The 21,387-nt window shown below is 32.0% G+C and overlaps 1 protein-coding gene across 2 annotated transcripts in view; it reads left to right on the top strand.

Annotated features, from left to right (window-relative positions):
• Positions 1–1,159: 1,159 nt before the first annotated feature.
• Positions 1,160–21,387, top strand: part of Vdup1 (arrestin family protein Vdup1) — a 200,897-nt gene continuing 180,669 nt past the window's right edge. For both annotated transcript variants that reach the window (XR_004757158.2, XM_035352386.2), the window contains exon 1: positions 1,160–1,467. Coding sequence is in view for 1 of the 2 variants with exons in the window: in XM_035352386.2 (XP_035208277.1) it covers positions 1,347–1,467 (121 nt within the window). In the remaining variant the exon portion in view is untranslated. The remainder of the gene's footprint in view (positions 1,468–21,387) is intronic.

Below are 21,387 nucleotides of genomic sequence, written 5' to 3'. Positions count from 1 at the left end.
CTTAACGGAGTTGACGGCCCCTTCCATCTTTCCTTGGCTTGATTTCATCTCTTCTTTCATTTCTTCTTTAAACGAGGCAAAGGCTGTTATCAATTGCCTTAACTGCTCTTCCATCGCTCTTGTTATTGGCATTCAAACCCCACTCCTGACACCAAAAATTGTTGCGTGCGTACGGATTCGTTACTAAATGAATGCACAAGTCCGATGAAAAATGAACAAAAATTTATTATTATCACAACAAAAATGCTTAAATTTTCTCAAATTATCATGCAGTATTACAATATCTCACAGAAGTTATCTTTTAACTACTCAAATGTCCATTAGAACGTAATTCAAAACAGCTAAAGAACGCTAATCCGCGAATTCGCTACAATCAACAAGAGCAGTTTTCTAAACAACAATAAATTAAGCAACTACTACAAACTGAGATGTTTTCCTCCTTTTATAAGATTTTAAAATCACGCGCTAGAATTTTCCAGCACTTTCTCGAAATCAAAAAGAGATATTTATTTATTTAACGCACGCGCTCTTGTATTTTTAATTTTTTCCGGCTTAGCTTTCTTTTAATATTCGTCACGCGCTGCACTGCGCGAGAAATAAAACCATTTAATTTATAATTGAACTAACATTAGCTTTTTAAATACCAAATTCGTAACAATATTTTAATGAAATAACTAAGATTATCCTACAACAAAATGCTACTTTTACAAAGCTACAATGTTCAAGATGCCATGCTTCTTTCTTGCATGTTCGAAAGAAGCATTGCTGTGTTTAACGAATCTTAATTCGGATGCTAAATTTGCGAGATTCCACAGTAAAATGATGTCATGCGTTTCTTTTTTCGCCCGGGGCTGAAATTAGTGGCTAAATGAAAGTGCAGGCATCCGTTGATACGAAGAGAAACTGTTATGACCCGAAACAAGAGTCGTTAACATTCCCACGACCAGGTAAAGTCCCGTTAAGAACTTTTAGCTTCGAATAACGTGCCTGTGGCAGAAGTCGAGCCATGAGACTCAAAACAGTTACGTCACGCGCAAGTAGGCATAAGTTGGCCAACAGTAAAGAGAAAGAACAAACAAATAAAAACAAACAGCAAAAGAAAAGAAACTTATGTGACGTCATGTCTGAAGGACCGGTTGTCGAAGGGAGTCGAGGTCATTCGAATGAAGTAAGCCCACCTACAACCATACCTTAACTGATCAGCGATGCAGTTTTCATTTACTTTCGTGCGACAGCTGCTGTCCGTGATTGCTGGATGGCATCCGTAGATTGATGTTGTGACAAGTTATCCCATTTGGATTAATTGAAGATTTAATCCTTGCCAGTTATCTTCGGACTACGCAGCTATGGCGAAGAAATTAAGAAAGTTTTTAATCTTGTTAGATAACGAAAGTTTGCTCTACTTTCCTGGTTCCTTTCTAACGGGCCGAGTTCTCGTGGATTTGGACGAAGACACCGCTGTGACTGGTAAGTTCGTGATTTCATAAAGCGTGTCTTTAATATGAAAATGAATTTATCTTCTAATCATTTCGTCTTATATTATGAATTAACTAAGTTTTATAATAGTGAAATTTACAAAACGTGCCACAAGTTTAAAAGTGAAAAAACATGATGCTGTTCTGTTTTCATATAATACTTATAAAACGTGCGTAATTAATTATTAGTACTTCAGTTATTTATAATTCTCCTAATAAACTAAAAAACAAGTGTTGTATCATTAACAATAGGAAAATAATTAAAGGGGCTGACCCAGAAGGTTTTTTTTTTAATTGTATTATAAAAATTACTCATATTTCCAATTTCTTATAAAAATGAAGATTATATACTATAATTACGAAGTTAGTTTTATCTAAGGATATAGTATGAAGGTGAGTGGTAGCATATATGATTACATTTTTTTTTATTTATATAGTAGTACAGAAAGCAAGTTTTAATGTATACAAAAACATACATGCATCTCATGTTTATGTATAATACAAAAGTTATTTATTGGGAACATATGTAATTTACCATTTTAATTACTCACAATTCAGCAAAAAACTATAAAACAGTGTATAGTCTTTAAGAGGGAAGCGACACATTAACTGATCTAGAAAGAAAAATAATTTACTGTGTTACAAAAATATAGCTATATGGTTATGTAAGTAAGAATTGTATACTAATAACTACGAAACTATTTTAATCTAAAGGTACGGAAGATGAAAAAAAAGAGAGCAAGTATGAGATAAAAAGAGAGTAAAAACATACTCGTATAAAAAGAGAGTAAATACATACTATTGATTTTTATGGAGAGTATACAAATGAATTTTTGTACTAATTTTAGCTATATGCAAGCCAAGAAAATAGTAATATTTCTATTACAGTTCATATATATATATAATATTTAATATTTAATCCTTTATAGATGAGGCGAAATTTCCTTAGTGTTATCATGCAATAAAAACAGAATATTGTTAACTGGAAATATAACAAGTATAGGTTGCAGTAAGTGGGCGGGACACCAGAACTTAACCATTAACCGTGGAAGTATAGTCTCGTCGCACCAACTACGCAGCTTCGTTTGAATTTTGAGGGAGAACGCCCTGTGGGGGCGATCCAAGCATCCTCTCTTGTCCTACTACCAACTTTTCGACAGGACGTTTGGCTTGTCATGCATTTTGAAAGTCCCTTTGCCGTACAGACACTATATGCTTACAAACATCCATGTTTTCTTTGGGATTCAAACCCGTACTCATTGAGCAACGTTAAGCTATTATAAATTTACCTTTATTTTACCATAAATGGGTTCTTACTTAGAAAGTTAATGCATAAAATTTATTAGGTGGCTTAATTCTGACGTGACTGATTCTTAGTTACGTAAGGAGGAGATATTAAAATACATAAAATGAAGCCCCTCGTGGCGGAAACCTCTTTAAAACGTCCTTTTTGGAAGTGATTGTGTTTATAAATTAATATCCTTATTAAACATGACAACCCTAACACGGTCTCCTTCACCGAAGATCAAAATCGTTTGCAAATGTGAGTAACACTTTCTGCTTCGGTTAAGATAAATGAAAATAAGACTGATCTGCAATATATGCAATAGCAACTGAGTATAGTTTCCCCCTTCTTTGAATTCTAGCACATACGCTAAGTAAAAACTAAATTTTAGAACAAATGAATAAAAAGTAAAAAAGTCTGAAAGCTTTCAGATTTAAATTATTCCAAAAGGGCTTTTTTTTTTTTTTTTTTTTTTTTTTTTTTTTTTTTTCCACTTACAGACACATACACGTTTCGAGAGCATTTGGGCTAACGCCACATTGTGCTAAAAATATTTAAAAACAGCGTATCTTCAGAACTTCCGATAGTCAGTCTCGCGCACTGGATATAATTTTTTTTAAATTTCCTACAGTGTTGCCACTGCGCACTTTGAAATTGTTGAGTTTTTTAATGAGAAATTCATTAAGGTTTTATAAAATATGAAATAGATAATAAAACAAATTCCAAATTCGGGCTTCCAGGTGCCCACGTTCGAGTGGAAGACTACGTTATTCAAAATTTGAGGCCTGCAGGTGCAGTTACGTCTTTAAAATTGCGAGAAACATACATACATTCATGTAGATTCTTCATTATTTAGTTTCTTTAAATATAACACAGGGCGATAATATTTGGTGGCAACAATTTGAAAAGTGATTCAGACATTCATGCAAAATGCCGTTTTGAGACTAATAGCCCTTCTAGGCTACAGCCATTTGAGTTAATAAATTTATAAATAAATAAAGTCATTTTTAAATCATTCATTAATGAAGAAAAAATAACTAAATAGCAAAATTCTTTAAAGTTGTTCAAAAAATCAGTATGGCAAAAATTTTAAAGCTCTTATTACTGCTTGTATTGCGAAGTCTGTCTAGATGATAAATAAAATATTTTAATCTTCATCTTAATTTTTTTTGTAACTACCAGTTCTGGTAAATCTGAAGGGTTTAATAAGGTTACACATGCCTTGGAATTTGTCTTTCCACTTTACTACTTTTACTGAATAAATTAATAACTGGAAGCTAAATAGAAGAGGAAGAGAAGGTGCTTGATTGTATTATTTTATTTCAAAAAGGAATCAATCTATTAAGAATATTTTTTTATTTAACATTCAGCATTTTATTACACGTAACAATAAAATATCATAATTTCAGATGCAAAAGCAACGCTATGACTTCAGACAAAACTGTTCATATATTGAGGTAATAAAATTTAATTTGTATTAAAAGCACATTTTGATTACAAGCATTGCTTGGAATATTTGCCAGATAAACAGACGTCTTGTTCTACTAGCATTAGGAATAGAATCATTAAAGATTAGAGTTCTTATATTTCTCAAAATGCGAATTAAGTTTCAAATTCTAAAGCTTGCATCGTTACTATTTCGTTACCATTCGAATTCTAAGCTAAAGAAGTTTCAATCTCAAAGAAACACAAACATTTTAATTCAACATTTATAGAAATTTAAATTTTTTCGTGTTTTAGAAATGCACAAAAATGAACTTAACTGTAATTTTAGTAGCCCCTATGTCACCAGTATCGCTTAGTAACTGCCATGAGTGCCACACTGCAAGTGTGCTTTTATGGACAAAACAAACTAGTTTTCGTTATTTTTCCTCTATTTTCTGGAGGAAATGCAGAGATCCACGTTTAATGTTTATCTAGATAAACTCGCCTGGAAAACTGTAAAAGTTTTGACTTATTTTTGAAATAATTTTTGTTAAATTATATTGAGATAATGAAACATAAGATTCAAGAGTCTAAATTGTGTATTTTATTTATTAAAATTTATTTGTATTTTTTTAATAAATTTGCATATATATGTTTTTAATAACTATATTTTTAATTTGTTTCATTAAAATAAATTTTCAGACTTTGTTGTATAAAAAACAATTTATATCAAATAAACATTTTTTTTCTTTTTTATTATCCTCTATTCTTACACAAAAGATTCGTAAAATTCGTTGTTTTGGGGGTTTAAAATTCTTATAACAATATTTAGAGATGTGGAGAATCGAAAAAAGTGAAACTGAAGAAAACAAAATGAAATTTTAAGTTGCTTTGTACATTTAAAAATTGGCGTTTGCTGAATTATGTGCGTTTATGAATATCCGAATAAATTATTGAACACTTGGCTATAAAAAGTTATCTTAAATTAATTAGCACAAAATGTATATACTTCTATTAGACATTAACCAACAAAAATTTTAAATTATCTAAATGCTGGATTTGAAAAAAATCCTTCTAAATCACTACCTTGAATTTTTCAGTATTCTGTATCGGTAAATAAACGCTATACTATTAGTGTCTGTAACATCTCTGATAATAAGGGATGTAATTTATTTTAACCTTTGGTAAGCGTATAATAATTTATCCTGCCAGTATATATAACTTGCACTTTTATGCCAAAAACAAATAAGTAAATAACAAACTATACAAAACGGAGGGTGTGTGAAAGAAATCATATTGCCATTTAATACTAAAACTGATTAGTTTTTTGATCAATAGTGGTTTTATTACTGAAATCATTTTCCCTTGTATATGAAATATAAAATTCGAAGGACGTTTTTAAAAAGTTGGTAAAATTTCTCAAAAACTGCCATTCACTTCGAACATGCAGGTAATTTTGTGTCTAAAAAATTTAAATATTAATTTATAACAACAGAGGAATGTATTTTAAATTAATGAAACCTCTTTTTGCATCTTAGAAGAACATAAATCTATACTGAACTCAGATGAGACATAAATCCAGAAAAACTACTTAATACAGAAATGAGAGTTCTGTTACAGTTAGCATCACCGACCTATCCTGTAACGCTTTACAAACAACGATCCAAACTTCTGTTAATATTTTTTTTCTGTTTCTATTTATAAATAGAAAAATGATTATATTATAAATTGCTATAAAACTACAATCATTTAGTAACACATAAAGTTGATTAAAAGCGTGAGGAAGGCACTTTTTTATGTGGAGAAATACCTTCCTGAAATACTTTCTAGCGTATGATATTGTTGTATATTACAACTGTTACATATTACGTACTACAATTGTTGCATGTTACATATTACAAATGCTGCATATTATACATTATAACTGTTATTTATTACATATATTGTTGCATATTAATATTACAACTGGACAGAAATCTTAAATTTTCTCAAATCTGTATTCTGAAATATTATTTCAATTCCTTCATATCAAAGAAAAAAAAAAAAAAATCTGAAAGGTTTCAGATTTTAAATTGCGTCCAAAGGAACATTTTTTTTAACATTTTGTGTGTTACCTTTATTAATTAAACTTATGTTCTTCGCACTTAAACCATAAAATTCAGTTCAAGAGCTCTATCACAAAAGAATTTTAAAATGAGCATATGTTTAGAATTTCCGACACACAGACTCGCGCGCTGGAGATAAAAATATTTATTCTGTACAACGTTGCCATTGCTCGCTTTTAAATCGTTGAGTTTGTTAATCAAAAATTCGTTAAAGTTTTACAAAATATGAAATCGATAATAAAACAATTTCCAAATTTCAAATTTGAGTTTCCAGATGCCCAAATTCGCAGGAGGTTTACGTTATTCGAAATTGGATGGTAAATTTTGGTTTCGTGGTTTTTATCACAATGCGAGAAACATTCATGCAGATGCTTCATTATTCAATTTCTTTAAATATAATGCATGGCTATAATATTTAGTTAATTTGAAAAGTGAATCGACGCAAAATGCCAAAACGAAATTAATAGTCCTTCTGGGCAAATTACCTCTTTAAACTAAAAAAAGTAACCTCTTGTTTAAAATTTAAGCAAAATTTGAAATCTGCGTTTTATAGAAAACAAATTTAACAGTATATTTCTTTAATTCGTCAATATTTACTGAAAAGATATAAATTAAATTTATAATTAAAACTCTAGATACCTGAGGTTCGTTTCCTTAATACAATAGAAAAAATATTTTAGTAATTCGGTTGTTTTATATTTTCTAAAATTGTTTTAAAATCAGAGTAAGTGTAGGGAGGCTGAGGAGGATAACATAGAAACTGAGGAGTTAACCATAGAAAACCATCGAACTTGCAATGCTAAATTTTCTTCCGAAAATTAAGGGCGTGGAGCACAAGTCCTTCCCCCGAGATCAAGGCCAACTGAAATTGCAGTGATCGCATTCTTTTCTGCATGGCAAGCAAACTGCGGCAATGATTTTCCTGGACATCAACAAAATTAAGCTTTCTAAAATTTTGACTTAAAACATGTAAGGATTTTTTTAATTAAGATTTGAAAAATTTGAATAAGACAGAAAATGCTCGAAGATTCGAGTTGTCGAATATCAGATCCTTTTCAAGTTTCATGAGATTCGAAGTACGAGATATTGCTTCTGAATTTGTTATTACTTAGGTGTTAGAAATAAAGAAACAAATGAATAAAATTAGACTGAACAAGTCAACAAGAATGCTATATTTATCTGCATATGTTTTGAGTCATTAAATTTAATCGCATGATTCCCATACTTATTCTTAAGTCATTTAAAAATACTTATATTACTGTATATATCAAATGCATAAATTTCACGTTTCATTAAAAATCATGGCTTTTGATTTTGCGAAAAAGTAGTATTTCATTTTTAGTCCAAAGGGCCAATTTCTCTGAAGGACTATTAATTTCGTTTTGGCATTTTGCGTTGGTTCACTATAAATGCTGGATCACTTTTCATATTGTTGTCACCAGATTTATCGCCCTGTGTTATATTTAAAGAAATTAAATAATAAAGAATCTCCTTAAATGTATTTTTCTCGCACTAGGATAAAACAACGGTAGCGAGAGCCATCCAATTTTGAATAACATAATCTTCTACACAATATCGTCATCTGGAAGCCAAAATTTGGAATTTGAAATTTGTTTTATTAATGATTTCATATTTTGTAACACTTGAAGGAATTTTTGATTAATAAACTCAAAGATTTCAAAGCGAATAATGCAACATTGTACGGGGGAGGGAAAGGAAAAAGAAACATTTTTATCTCCAACGCGCGAGACTGTATATTGGAAATTCTAAAGCTTTGCTCATCCTGAAATTATTTTGCGATATTGCTGTTGAATTCAATTTTATGGTTTAAGTTTCAAGAACATGATATTTTATAAATAAACAAAACACACAAAACGTTAAAGAAAAGTGTCTTTGGATGTAATGTAAAATCTAAAAGCTTTCAGATTTTTTACTTCCTTGTACGAAGTAAAAAGGAAGTATTGTAATCGCGAAAAGTTTCAGGCAGCATATTTCAACGAAAATATCCATTTTGACAGCTTTCGAATGCAATTTAACGATGTATTTGTGTGATATCTGTACGTAAGGACAGAATAAAAGACTCTTTTCCTCCAAAAAAAATTATAAAACTGCTTTAAAATGAATTCTGAAGAGAATTTTTCTTGGCGTCTGTACGAACGTATGTACGTACGTATCTCGCATAACTCAAAAACGAGTAGCCTGAGAACGTTGAAATTTTGTATATAAGACTACTATAACATGTAGATGTGCACCTCGTATTTTGGTTTCGATCGGCCGAGCCAAACGTATATAAATATATTTATATATATATCTACTCTGTTACCCGGCTCAGTGATCTCAGTTTCTTTAGTCTTATATGTTTGTAAATTGTATATTTTTATGCCTTTAGTAAATCTGTATGCAATATTTTTAGAATTATCAACAATTTTAAAGTTGTTTAAGTGCCGCTAAGCCTAACAATTTTTTTAATGGCGGCCATTCCTTGTTTACATTTGAAACAGCAGAGTAGTGGATTTGTTGCCAATCTAGAGAAACGTAGCTTCGGAACAACAAAGATAACGCCTTCATTTATTATTGCGAATTAAATCATGCTTAATCCTTTCTGTAATGTTTTCGACGAAATAAGTGTTTAAGATTTACTTCGTAATTTTTAATACAGATATTTTGAGTTTTTATGTATATTTGCCTTGTCGCGAAGTGAGAACTGAATTAATTGAATGTGAAATATTCAATCGTCTGTGAAAACTGTTTCTTTTTTGTTTTGTTTCCTTAATTTCTTTTATACATTACTATAGTATTTGAATAGAACATGTGGCAACAATTAGATAATTCTTTAAATGATATAAATTTTGTGCATTTTGAGTTATAATATGAACGAAATATAATACTGTTAAGTGAACCTAGTGCCATAGTGTCGCTATGGTAAACAAATAGAGGGAATTTTAAAGAGTGCATTTATTCTATTGTGGTTTATGGGCTGTCGGCGAAGTAGATTTAATTCAATCCAATAAGTTTAAAGGAAATGCAAGAAAAAATGCGTATAATTTAATACTCCGTACAAGGAAGTCATGTGGTGTACACATCAGATTTTTTTCTTTAGTATTATTAAAATGTAAATTCGTGTCTGTAGTACTTATTGAAATTATACAATTCTGCTTTTTTGAGGTTCTTTGGGCCTCTACAATTTTAACTCTTATATCAGATGTTCTCAACTATAGGGGCGGATTTTATAGTTTCGGGGAGGGATGCGGTCGGTCTTTTATTTATTAGTTAAGTATATAGTTATTGTTTATGGATATGAAACACAACTTTTATTAAAGTTTTGGTATTTGTCAACGTTTTCTATGTTTTTTAGTCCAAAGGGGCAATTTGTCCAGAAAGCAATAAGTCCAGCAATAATTTCGTTTTGGCATTTTGCGTTGATTCACTATAAATGTCGGTTTACTTTTTTAATTTTTGCCCCGAAATATTAGAGCCCTGTATCATATTTAAAGAAATTAAATAATGAAGAATCTGCATGAATGTATGTATGTTTCTGTGATAAAACAGCTTTTATTGTGATAAAACAACGGTACCTAGAGCCATCCAGTTTTGAATAACGTACGTTTCCACCCGAATATGGGCATCTGGAAGCACAAATGTGTAATTTGTAATTTGTTTTATTATCTATTTCATATTTTATAGAACATTAACGAACTTTTGATTAACAAACTCAACGTTTTAAAAAAAAGCAATGGCAACGCTGTACGGAAAAGGGAAAAAAACTTTTTTATCTCCAGCGCGCAAGACTGTGTATCGGAAATTCTAAAGTTATGCTCATTTTAAAATTTTTTTGTGAATTGCTGTTGAAATGAATTTTATGGTCTAAGTGCGAATAACATGATATTTGGTAAACAAAGGTAACCCACAAAACGTTAAAATCTAAAATGCAAAACCTGAAAGCTTTCAGAATTTTTTTTTAAGTTGTTGTTTAATTTATAAAATGAGTTTAAAAATAATCTAAATTTGAAGGAATTTATGTATGTATCTATCGAGTTTTGAAAAGGAGGAGGGGGAAATGATCTTATAGCATTGGTGAAAGGTGTACATGGGGCTGAAATAGTTCAGAATTACTGTTTTTATAATCCGAATTCTGTTTTGCTGGAAGATACATGTATTTCTCTGATACAAAGCATAAAAGCTCTGTTTTTTGCTGTTATACTTTATAATACGAGTAATTCATATATCTTCCAGTTAGCAGAAAAAAATTTCATTTACTTATTACAGCTTCAGGTATACAGCTTCACGTATACTCATTACAGCTTCAGGAGACTATACTATTTTGGCTACAGTAAAGGAGTTCATACTGCAAATAACATTCTCTGTCTCGTATTACATCATTATTAGCTCAAATTTTTTATTGTTCTTTGCTTTATTAAATTTGTTTCGAAGTGTTATTTCCTTTCAGCAGTTCCTTATGTTTAAACCACTCGCACCCTCGTACTCGTACATTTTGCTAGTCTAATTATGATTTTAGATGGTTAATATAATCTATTCTTAGAATATTTGGTTGTAGATACATTTCTCAGTACATACATCTATTAATATTATTCCATATAGTAAATGGATTTTTGTTTTTAGTTATTTCCATTCTTAAGTTTTCTGAGTCATTTATAATATTCCATACGTGACTAATGGCTTAGATGGATATTCTTTGCCTTATATCTGGAAAAATAAAATGTGTTTTCATTCCTATGTAGACTGCACTCCGCATGAAAATTTGGGCTGTGAAACCAATCTTATAATCTAAGTTTTAATTTTAAAAATATAATGGAGCCTTATTTAAATTTTAGTTTATAAGGTATTTCTTCTGATTTCTTAGCATGCCTTCGTAGTGTAGTGTTCTACACGCTGGGCGCGTATTCCAGAGGTTCGTGTTTCGATTCCCGGCGAGGGCGTTGCTCAATTTTCATCTCTCCTGCTTTCAATTAACCTAATGTCTCTACAAGTTTAGTAGCATGGAGCTGAAGGCAGTTTTTCTTGCTAAACACTTAAACTGCATTACAGGTAACTATACTGGTAGTTCAGTTATATTTAGCATCACCGATCTGCCCTGAAATGCTTTACAAAAAAACGATGCTAAACTTCTGTTAAAATAAATGTAAAAATTATTATGTTACAGATTAATATAAAACTCCATTTAGTAAAAAATAAAGCTTTCTCTATCAGGAGAAATAATCGTGAAGAACTTTCTAACGTATGATACTTTTATATTACAGCTATTACATATTATAACTATAGCATATTACATATTACAACTTTTATCTATTACATATGTTACTCTTACATATTTCATATTACAGCTGAACATGTGGGAGTGACACATATTCATAATGCTTTCGTGACAGACTTTCTGTGAGAAGTTACTCCTATTTATAATTCATTGAGCGAAAGTTAGTGGAAATATTACTCTTTCGCCGGTAAAACATAGTTACGAATGGAGTCCTCTAAAACTGGTACCACGGAAGTAGATAATCAGTAGACAAATATTCATTATGGCAATTTGTTGTAATTGGGATTTTTCACAACGCGATTTATTGTCGCTTGTTAATAAATACATCATCCATTATAATTCGAATTAATTAAATTAATTTTATTAGATTCAAAATTCTAACTATTTCAGTAAACTATTTTTAATCTCGACTATTCAGAAATTGTTAGTTCAGAAATGACATTACTATTCACTGAAAGAAATAGGACAATGTGTTTAAATTTAATTAATTTTTTTTAATATTTTGTACCAACCAATAACATTGGTTAATATTAATGCATTTAAAAAATAAAACCTGTATTGACATTAATCTTGGCGTTGTTGTTTCAAATGGCCAACCACTTGCAACTTAATGCATTTGTCGGTAATCGATCATATCTTATCATCATTTAGCCGTCTGGTCACCATAAGCGCTGCTCAAGGTGCATTACAGGAGGTAATCGATATTAGACCCGGAATAGTGGGGAAATTGTGTCCCAGGTTTGATGGAGAACATCCCGTGTAACCGATCAGAGAACTCTCACTCCTCTTCCCATTATACGAACTTTTAAGGAGGACATTCGGCTCGCCAGTATTTGAAGTTCGCTCATGCCACACAGACACTGTACACTTAGAAACTTCCAAATCTTCGTCTGGATTCGAGCCCGGACCTAATGATACAACAACCATCAGCGCTAACAGCTATACCGGGGAGGATATTGACTTTAATCTATATCATCATAAGTATCATTCTCTAATTCCTCTCATAAAGCAAAATTATTTTGAGCGAAGCGTAGTCTTAAATATAGTAGACAACACTGATATTTGCGAAAAATAATGAGTTCAAATTCTCGGTAAAGTAATGCATTTAATTTTTTGATAGCTTTCTTAATTTAAAGAAAGCTCTAAAATTTATAAGTGCTTTAAATATTAAATTGGAAAGGACATATATATTTATGTCTCTGTAGAAACTCTTTTAGTTTATTTTGCAACTTTAAACATATAATCCCTTGCAAATACACAATTCATTTCTAAAGAATAAATTTTGGAGCCAGATGTATTTGTAGTCTTTATTATTCAGTACTCGGATAACTGCATAATAATAAAATTATATTTTCTATTCGCGGGGAGTTTTTACGAAGCTTTATTTTTTTTTTAATTAAAATACTATACTCTTATGCTTTTATCATCCTATGTTTTAAAATTATCAGGGATTTAGATGCAGCTATTTCTCATATGAATCCGCAGACAAAACTTCATAAACTAATGATTTTGTATTCGTTTATTTAATGAACATATGTGCTTTATATCCATGTATATCAAAAACTGCTTTTGCAACAAGCAGATAGGCTACAATATTTAATGAGCATGGTAAAGAAATACTTTCCATTATAGCTGCCACGGCTATTTCAAAATTATTTTGGCTTAGATATTTAATGCTCTTTTAGAAATGCAGTAAAATAAGCTTTATGGAAATGCATGTTTTCCTGGCTAACCTATTTAAGAATATCGTACAGATATTCCATATTAAAGCATTTATCTAATTGGATTTCCGTAGATAAATAGAATCAGGAGACTTCTATGCTTGCGGTATAATTAAGTGTTAATAAGCTTAAGTTTAAACTTCCGTAAAATTTCTGTGCTATGATAATGCCTTATATCTGTTATTCATTTACTTGCTGAACAGGTTTTGAATTTATACTCGTATTTCCCAACAGCTATAAAAAAACCTGTGAAAAGCCAAACTTCAAAATCTCAAATATTAAAGCGTATCACACCGCCGAATATCACAAAATTATGCGTAAATATCCACAACGTTCCAAGTAACAGAGCAAATTTAGACTACAATAACACTGTGCACTTTTGCATTGTGCATTCTACAATAAATGTACAATATTGTACATTCCGCTAGATAAAATCAAGACACGCTGCTACATTTTAAGATCCTTAAGATAAGTTTTTAATATTTTATAATATCTTCATTTTGAGAAACTGTTTTCATTTTGAGAAAGGAGAGCAACGCGAAAATGACTAGTGATTAAGCATGTGTAATTACTAATCACTCTGACGATGATTTGATGTAAATTATATTAGCCTGATATTCCTGTTTCCCATTAGTGATTACATATCATAAATTACGCTTGTTTTCCAAAAGTTATTCTTTAGGAATCTGCTCAATGTTGTTCAGATACTATATGCACCTTTAGCGTTATCCATTTGTCATCTTTTTTTTGCTTAATAAATCTCAGTGTACTTGAATGTTAACTTTTGCAGCATTTTGGATTAAATATTATGATTAAAACTAATGATTATAGTCATTTGTTTTGCTATGTCTCTATTTTGCTTAAATTTACAGTGATACTAATAAACGATTTTCACCGGTGTTGAATGTTGAAAGCTTTGAAGTTTCCTGTAGCATAAAATTACTATAACAAAGTTGTTGACTTGCAACAATAGTACCTATTTATCAAAGGATACACAATTTATAAATTGCTATAATTGCTATAACAGAATTGTATTAACCTTAGAACAATATATTTCTGAATCAGTATCAGAATCTGATTATGAGGCTTCATTTTCTTCATTATCTCAAAATGCATTGTCAAAGTCATCGAAAGCATTGATGTGGTAATATTTTGACAGTAATCCTACACTATTTGTTTTCCTGAGATAAGCTTTCGAGTTGTTGATACCTATTCTGCTACTGATGAGAGCGCTTCTTTTTAATTTTTCAGAATGGTGCCAATCAGCAACCAGGACTTACGATCTGTTTTTAAGTAATCCCTATATAGTTTGCTGTATAACGTGTATAAGAGCAAGTTTCCCTTAGAAAGAAGTCCTCCACGAAGGCATCCCTTCCCTTGGGCAGATAACCCTTATGTGCTTTGCCATAATTAAATACATCAACCAACACTTACCTATATGGTTTGTTAAGTGATAGTTGATTAGTTATGCTTCTTGAACTTCTAGGGCCTAGTTACCACATAAGTCCACAAGGCACGAGCCTGCTGTCAATGAAGGAACTTTAGTCTCTTAAAAGACGTTGCCTAGTTACCACATAAGCCCACAAGACACAGCCTTCTGTCAATGAAGGATCTTGAACGCTCAAGCTCCTTCATTTACAGACATTAAGGGACGTTGCCTAGTTACCACATAAGCCAAAAAGGCACGAGCTTTCTGTCAATGAAGGAACTTGAGCCTCTTAAGAGAAGTTGCCTACATACCACATAAGCCCACAAGGCACGAGTCTTCTGTCAATGAAGGAACTTGAGCCTCTTAAGGTACGTTGCTTAGTTACCACATAAGCCCACAAGGCACTAACCTTCTGTCAATGAAGGAACTCGAGCCCCTTAAGAGACGTTGCCCCTAGATCCTTAGTTGGTCTTAATCAGGCCTTGCTGCAATCACAGCAGAATCACTATGCTTTCGCAAGATTCTGTTCTTTACCTTTAAGACAAATGCCTGTGAAATATATCAGGTGATAGCTAAGACTTCCAAAACAGCTATTCCAGCCACTAAATCTGTCATATGCTGCTACTAGCTTCATTTTTGTAATTCTAAGACACACCCCTCAATCGTACAGACCTTTGTTTATATGCGGCAGAAATGATGCTTGGAATTCGAAGTATGGTATCTCAAGTATTTTAATCAGAAAAGCATGCAATTCAAAGAGGAGTTATAAAATTGCAATTCAACGAGGATTTATAACATTGCAATTCAACGAAGACTTATAACATTGCAATTCAACGAGGAGTAGTATTGCAGTGCTGATGCAAATAATTGAAAATGAGCATCATCATGAAGCAGTAATCATTGGTTTGGTATAAATAAGTCGATGTCAACACTGAAACCAGTTTCCCTTTAGAACGAGCCTCATATTCTCCACCCTTGTCTGCCTACACAATTTAGCACTGCTTTCCATCTCTTTTAGTTCTGGATCAGTGTAGAAATGACCTAATTTAATTGGCTCTGCGCTCAATTCTCGTATCCACTATCAAATGAATGACGTATTTATAATGTACTGTTCCTGTAAATATAAGGATATAATTTGGAGAAGCTTTAATGGGATTTGATCGAATTATAGAAATTTCATTAGCATATTAAGTGGCTCAAATGTGTTATCAAAAACTTGTGTTTCTGAAATTTATTTAAGAAAAACACCCACTAAAGAAATGATTTCAAATTGTTTTTCACATTTAATGTTGTTTACCTCTCGAAGCTTTGCTTTATTTTCAAAACATATATTGAAATCACTTCTCAAAATAAATAATTTATTGAAAAAGTGCTGAAAATAAGCTTATATTTGGACACTTAAAAATATTATTAAACACATAATAAACATTTAAAACAAATATACAAATGACAGAATATTTAATATTTTATTGGTTATCTTTTGGCTAAAATAGTACTTTTCTTGGCAATCATTCATCTAATGTTTTTATGCAGGTATGTTCGAGTTTGTTTTCTAACACCTAAATTATTTTAATTTAGGTGTTAGAAATACATTTTGCTAGGAAACCTATTTTGAAATATATAAACATAACTTTATGTAAATAAAACTATAAATACTTTTTAACATCTATATTTAGTAAAATATTTTTTCAAACACGTAAACATCCGAAAACAAATGGCATCCAATGTATTTTGTAGAAAGGCGTCTGTATAAATCCTTAATTAATTCCCGTGTTTATTAAAATGAATAAATGCATAGTTTTAGTAATAAATTGCCATGAGTTAGATTATTGTATTCATTATATTGAGCTAGTACATTAAAATGCTAAATTCACAGCAGTGTTGGTGCTTACAAAAGAGACATTTTAAGCGATCCTGACTATTCTTCCTTTTCTAAAGTACGAAATACCAGAGTAACTACCATAGTATTTCACCGAAATTGAAACCGGAATGAAAATATCAACGATTATCTGAATTTACATAGTTTTTGAACGTTTGCTGCTGAATACCTAGGCTGCAAATTACACAAAAATTATTTTTTAGTTTCAGATTTTTATACTCCATGCAGCGGAATAGATATTTCACGTCTTACACAATCCATAGACATCGTATTCGTATTTAATATACTATGTTCGAGTATAAATTTTCTAATTTTTTAATAAATGTTTATACACAAGTTTGAAATAAAATTAGGGTCGCCCAGATGGTATAGTGGTTAGGGGAGCCTACTACAGTACTGAAAGGCTTGGGCTCGAATCCCGGAGAAGACATGGAAATTTCTAAATGCATAGTGTTGTTGCGGCATGGCGGCACTCTAAATATGCGGCCAGCCGAAAGTCCTCTAGTGTGGATTTGTGAAAGGGGAGAGGGGTGAGAGACCCCCGAATCCCCCCGTTTTGCTCTCCCTCAAAATTGGATAAGTAAAAAACGCAAAATAGAATAATAGTGTCAAAATAATAGTGGAAAATAGAAGTCAAACCTCTCTTAGGCTTTGGCAACCATTTGTCCCATGTAATATGGACAAGACAACAACAACAACAATAAATGAAATTAGACACCGCTATCCAGTTCAGTTATTTTACCAAGAAAATACGAAAAAGTGCATTTTGAAATATGTGACTGTTTTGTAATCCATTTTTTCCCCTCATGTATCAAATTACGTTTAAGAAAATGCATACTTGAAACTTTCACACCAAAAATCCTAGATTAGAATTATAATGAAAACATTAGATATCTACTGAGACTACTAAAAAATATTTTGTTTTTATAGCAGATAACCTGAGTTTTCCAAAAGAATTCGAAATTAGACAATTCGAATTTTTTTAATAAAAAGGCAGATGCTATTGTAAAGCTGCTTCGTAATAGATAATTATTAACCCCTGAGCTTTATGCTCTATTGAGGCGTTTAAAATTAATTATTGGCAACGTAATACATTCAACTGATATGCTAATCAATGTAATAATATGGAACGCTCCGCTGACGTCGAACATACTATGTCTAAGACCATTAATTTTTCCTTTTGGAATTCATGAGGAAAAGGATTAATGTGTTAGCCATTAATAATACAAGTTACTTGTGATCTCTTCTGCCGAGTAATGTAAATGCCATGAAGAATGGTCTTGAAGATGATTTATAAAAGATTTTGTATGTATTTAAAGTATAGTACTTTTCACTGAGTCTAAGAATTTATCAATGTAAGTAATCCCTTTCTTAATATATTATTTACTTATATTATGCTCATTATCGTTCAAATTCGGTAATATTTATACTCATTTATAATCTAAATTCGCCTTGACCGGAAAAAAAATTCTGCCCCAGGTACGTAATTATATGGCATTAGAAACACCATGTACTGATTACAATAAATTCAAATACCGATATTTATAAAAATTAGCAATGTATTATATTAGTTAAAAATGTAATAAAGATTTAATTATTGAGATAGACGGTTATTGTTTTTAAATCACTCAAAAAGTAAAGATCACACTCTAGAGTCTTTAGATTATTTTGAAGCAGGAGTCATGTGAAAAAAGAAAAAATGAGCAATCAGTGCCCTCGCCGAGACTTGAACCTGAACCTCTCGAATACGCCCCGAGTGTACTACTTTTACACAACAAAGGCATGCAGAAATGAGGTAGAAAATACCTTATATATTCCCCCTTTTAAAGGGCGACTACGGATTGGGAGACCCAATCGCCAAATCTTGGTGGAGAAGAATAATCACCATCCAACCACTTTTTAGTTCGGAAATCACTGTCACTTTTTAGTTCGAGTCATTAGGTAATTTTAATGCTGGAGAAGTGGAAAATGAGCAATGCCCTAGCCGGGACTTGAACCTGGATCCCTCAACGACGCGTCGAGTGTGCTACTGTTACACTACGAAGGCGACCTTTGCCTCCTGTGAAGGAACGGACAGTTACAACCGCGCCTTCTCCGGCATTCGATCCCGTGCCTTTTGGTATGGCAGTACCCCTAACCAGTACCGTCCGCAATTAACACTTTCAGTGAGGGAAATAGAAACTGGGATGATTCCCAGCTTTAGCCTTTTAGCTATTGTTGCATAAGGTTATTTTAATTACGGCAAAATCTCTTATCTGTCGGGAGCAGAGAGCCTTCCAGATGAACTTTCTAAATGAAAATGGCCGGTATTCTTGTTAGAATGCAGCCTTTTATTGATGTTTCACGTACTGAAATTATAGAAGTTCAAAATGGCGATCATTAGCAGCAATACATTACCTACAACTTTGTAAAACAAACAGAGAGAACAAAAACACGCATGGTTTCCACAAGAAAAGAGATAGATAAAGACTTTGTGGTATTGTGTGGCCCCAACTTGTCAGTAACTGTAGTAGTGACTGCTACTAAGTGTAAATTTACACAGACACGTAAGAAGGGTTTAAAGCCCTTTTTATTTAACTTTAAAAATAACAGCTGCGTCCACTTGACGCTCACAAACTACGCCAACCCGGCGGTTTAACTGAAACAGAAAGTAAAACTGAACAATAATGACTGGATGAATAAAATAGCGAGATAACTATCCACGAGACTCTGAGATCTTAAACTAATCTAACCGCGTTCTAAAATACCGCTGAGATTCGGCGAGCTTACTAATTAAGCAGTTGAAAGATTCAGGAAAAAACTGCCGAGATAGGCACACAGGCCGAAACGCGCGGTTCTTAAATCTCTACCTAGCAACCTTCACGTTCGCGATTCAAGAAGCACACCTACAATCTCGTTTTACTTCTATTTAAACTCAACTTACTTCGGCTAAATTTGGCCCACCAGCGGCCGAGCGGTAAAGTCGCTGAACACTGGTAGTTCGGTCCGAGGTTTGAATCCCGCCGAACGGGCTGGCTGCATGGGCGTTTTCATGGTTTTCCCCATGTGTAACGTGTATACGAGCCAGTTTCCCTTAAAGTCCTCCACAAAGGCATCCCTCCCCTTAGGCAGATAGCCCTAGTGTGCTTTGCCATAATTAAATACACACATCTGTTAAATTTGAATATACTGCGCGCTCTACTACAAATTACATACTCTAGCATTGGCAATTCTAGGGGAACGTAAACGCTTAACAGGAAAGATAGCTTAAAATAAATGTTAGTTAAAATAAATATAAACCCTACAACTTAAAAGGTGGAAAAAATACCTAAACCGTTATATTTTTACAGAGGAATTAAAAATTACACATTATGCTTTATATATCAATCTACAAATATTTAGACACAACTTTGAGAGCACTTGGCTATTAATTAGAAGTCTAGAGATATTTTGTAGTTTCTGTACACGTATGCATTGGAGAAGGAAATCAGTAACGCGAATTACTTTAGACGCCATAAACTGAAAGCCACTAATTACACAGGCATTTCAGATTAAATGCACAGTGGCAGGTGCCATTCACATTAAACTTCCAAGAAGAGAAATGTTTAAAGTGCTTCAGAGTTCGTTAATATTATGCAACACTGAAGAAACGTACTGTATTTGGGCTTCGAGATACGAAACTTTTATTTAAAAGTTTTGAGACTATTTAGTTTGAAGTTTTAGTAAAATGATAGCTTATTATTTAATGCGCTTTATTAACTAAATGTAACTTACACTGATAAGTAACAAACTAAGCCATTTCTTCTATCACGCCGACTTTCAACATCAACCCTAAAAGTACTTTGTTGCCATAATAGATAAGAAAAGATTAATTAATATAATGTTAACGAAAAATGGCAAGTATTATATTTATTTAGAATTCAGAATTGTCTTTATATTTCGAAATTTATTACAAAAATATATAACGTTATTAGATTTATCATTTCCACCATGAAGAAAGTCAAATAATAAGTTCTGAAATTAATTCATATTTTTTTAATTAGATACTTTTGTATGAAATGAAAGACTATAAAAGATGATAAATTATTTTGCGATTATTACAGAGGCTGTTCGCACATTTTTAGACGATTTTGGTAAGCGATAATAAAAACTCTTTTGCTGCAAAAGAAGTAATTGCAAGTGTACTATGTTTTTAAAAGTCAAAATTATCGTCTGAGGCTTGAAAGTTTTGTTTTTATTCAGAATGGCGAATTTAACAAAGCAGTGGTTCGAAGGCTACATTTACGCTCTATCCGAAGAGAAATATGCATACCCCGTTATCCAAAAAAGATGTGAGAGTCATGGTTTTGTGATATCTAATGCGTCGATAGGTAATATCATCAACAAGAAAGGAAACAAACGTCAAATTGGAGCCGCAAGTGGGACAAAAATTCCAAACAAGTATCCAAGGAAAAACGGACATCTTCGACTATTGCAAAGGTATGTTGTTTAATGCTAAACGAAAATCCCCCTAGTCAAAGGACAGTTGCAAAATCATTAAAATGCTCGGTGTCCACTGTAAACAAAATGATAAACGTTGATTTAAATCTTAAGAAAGCGAAAAATCGCAATGTGCATCGTCTTCTTCCAAAGCATATAGCTCAACGCAGGACACGCTGCAGAATTCTATATGAGAAACACTTATCCAAAGAAAAATGGAAAACAATTGTCCCAATAGATGAAGCATGGCTGTATTTAAATGATTGTAATAAAAAAGAGCCATTTATAATCATAAAAGGGGAAAAAAAATTTAAGAACATGGTTCAAAGAATCGAAGG

This window comes from Stegodyphus dumicola, chromosome 2, assembly GCF_044657685.1.
Source record: "Stegodyphus dumicola isolate Sdum_Otavi_A_Nest chromosome 2, ASM4465768v1".
Taxonomy (NCBI): Eukaryota; Metazoa; Arthropoda; class Arachnida; order Araneae; family Eresidae; genus Stegodyphus; species Stegodyphus dumicola.
Note: the sequence above shows the minus strand (reverse complement) of the source record. Positions and strands in the feature narration are given on the sequence as shown.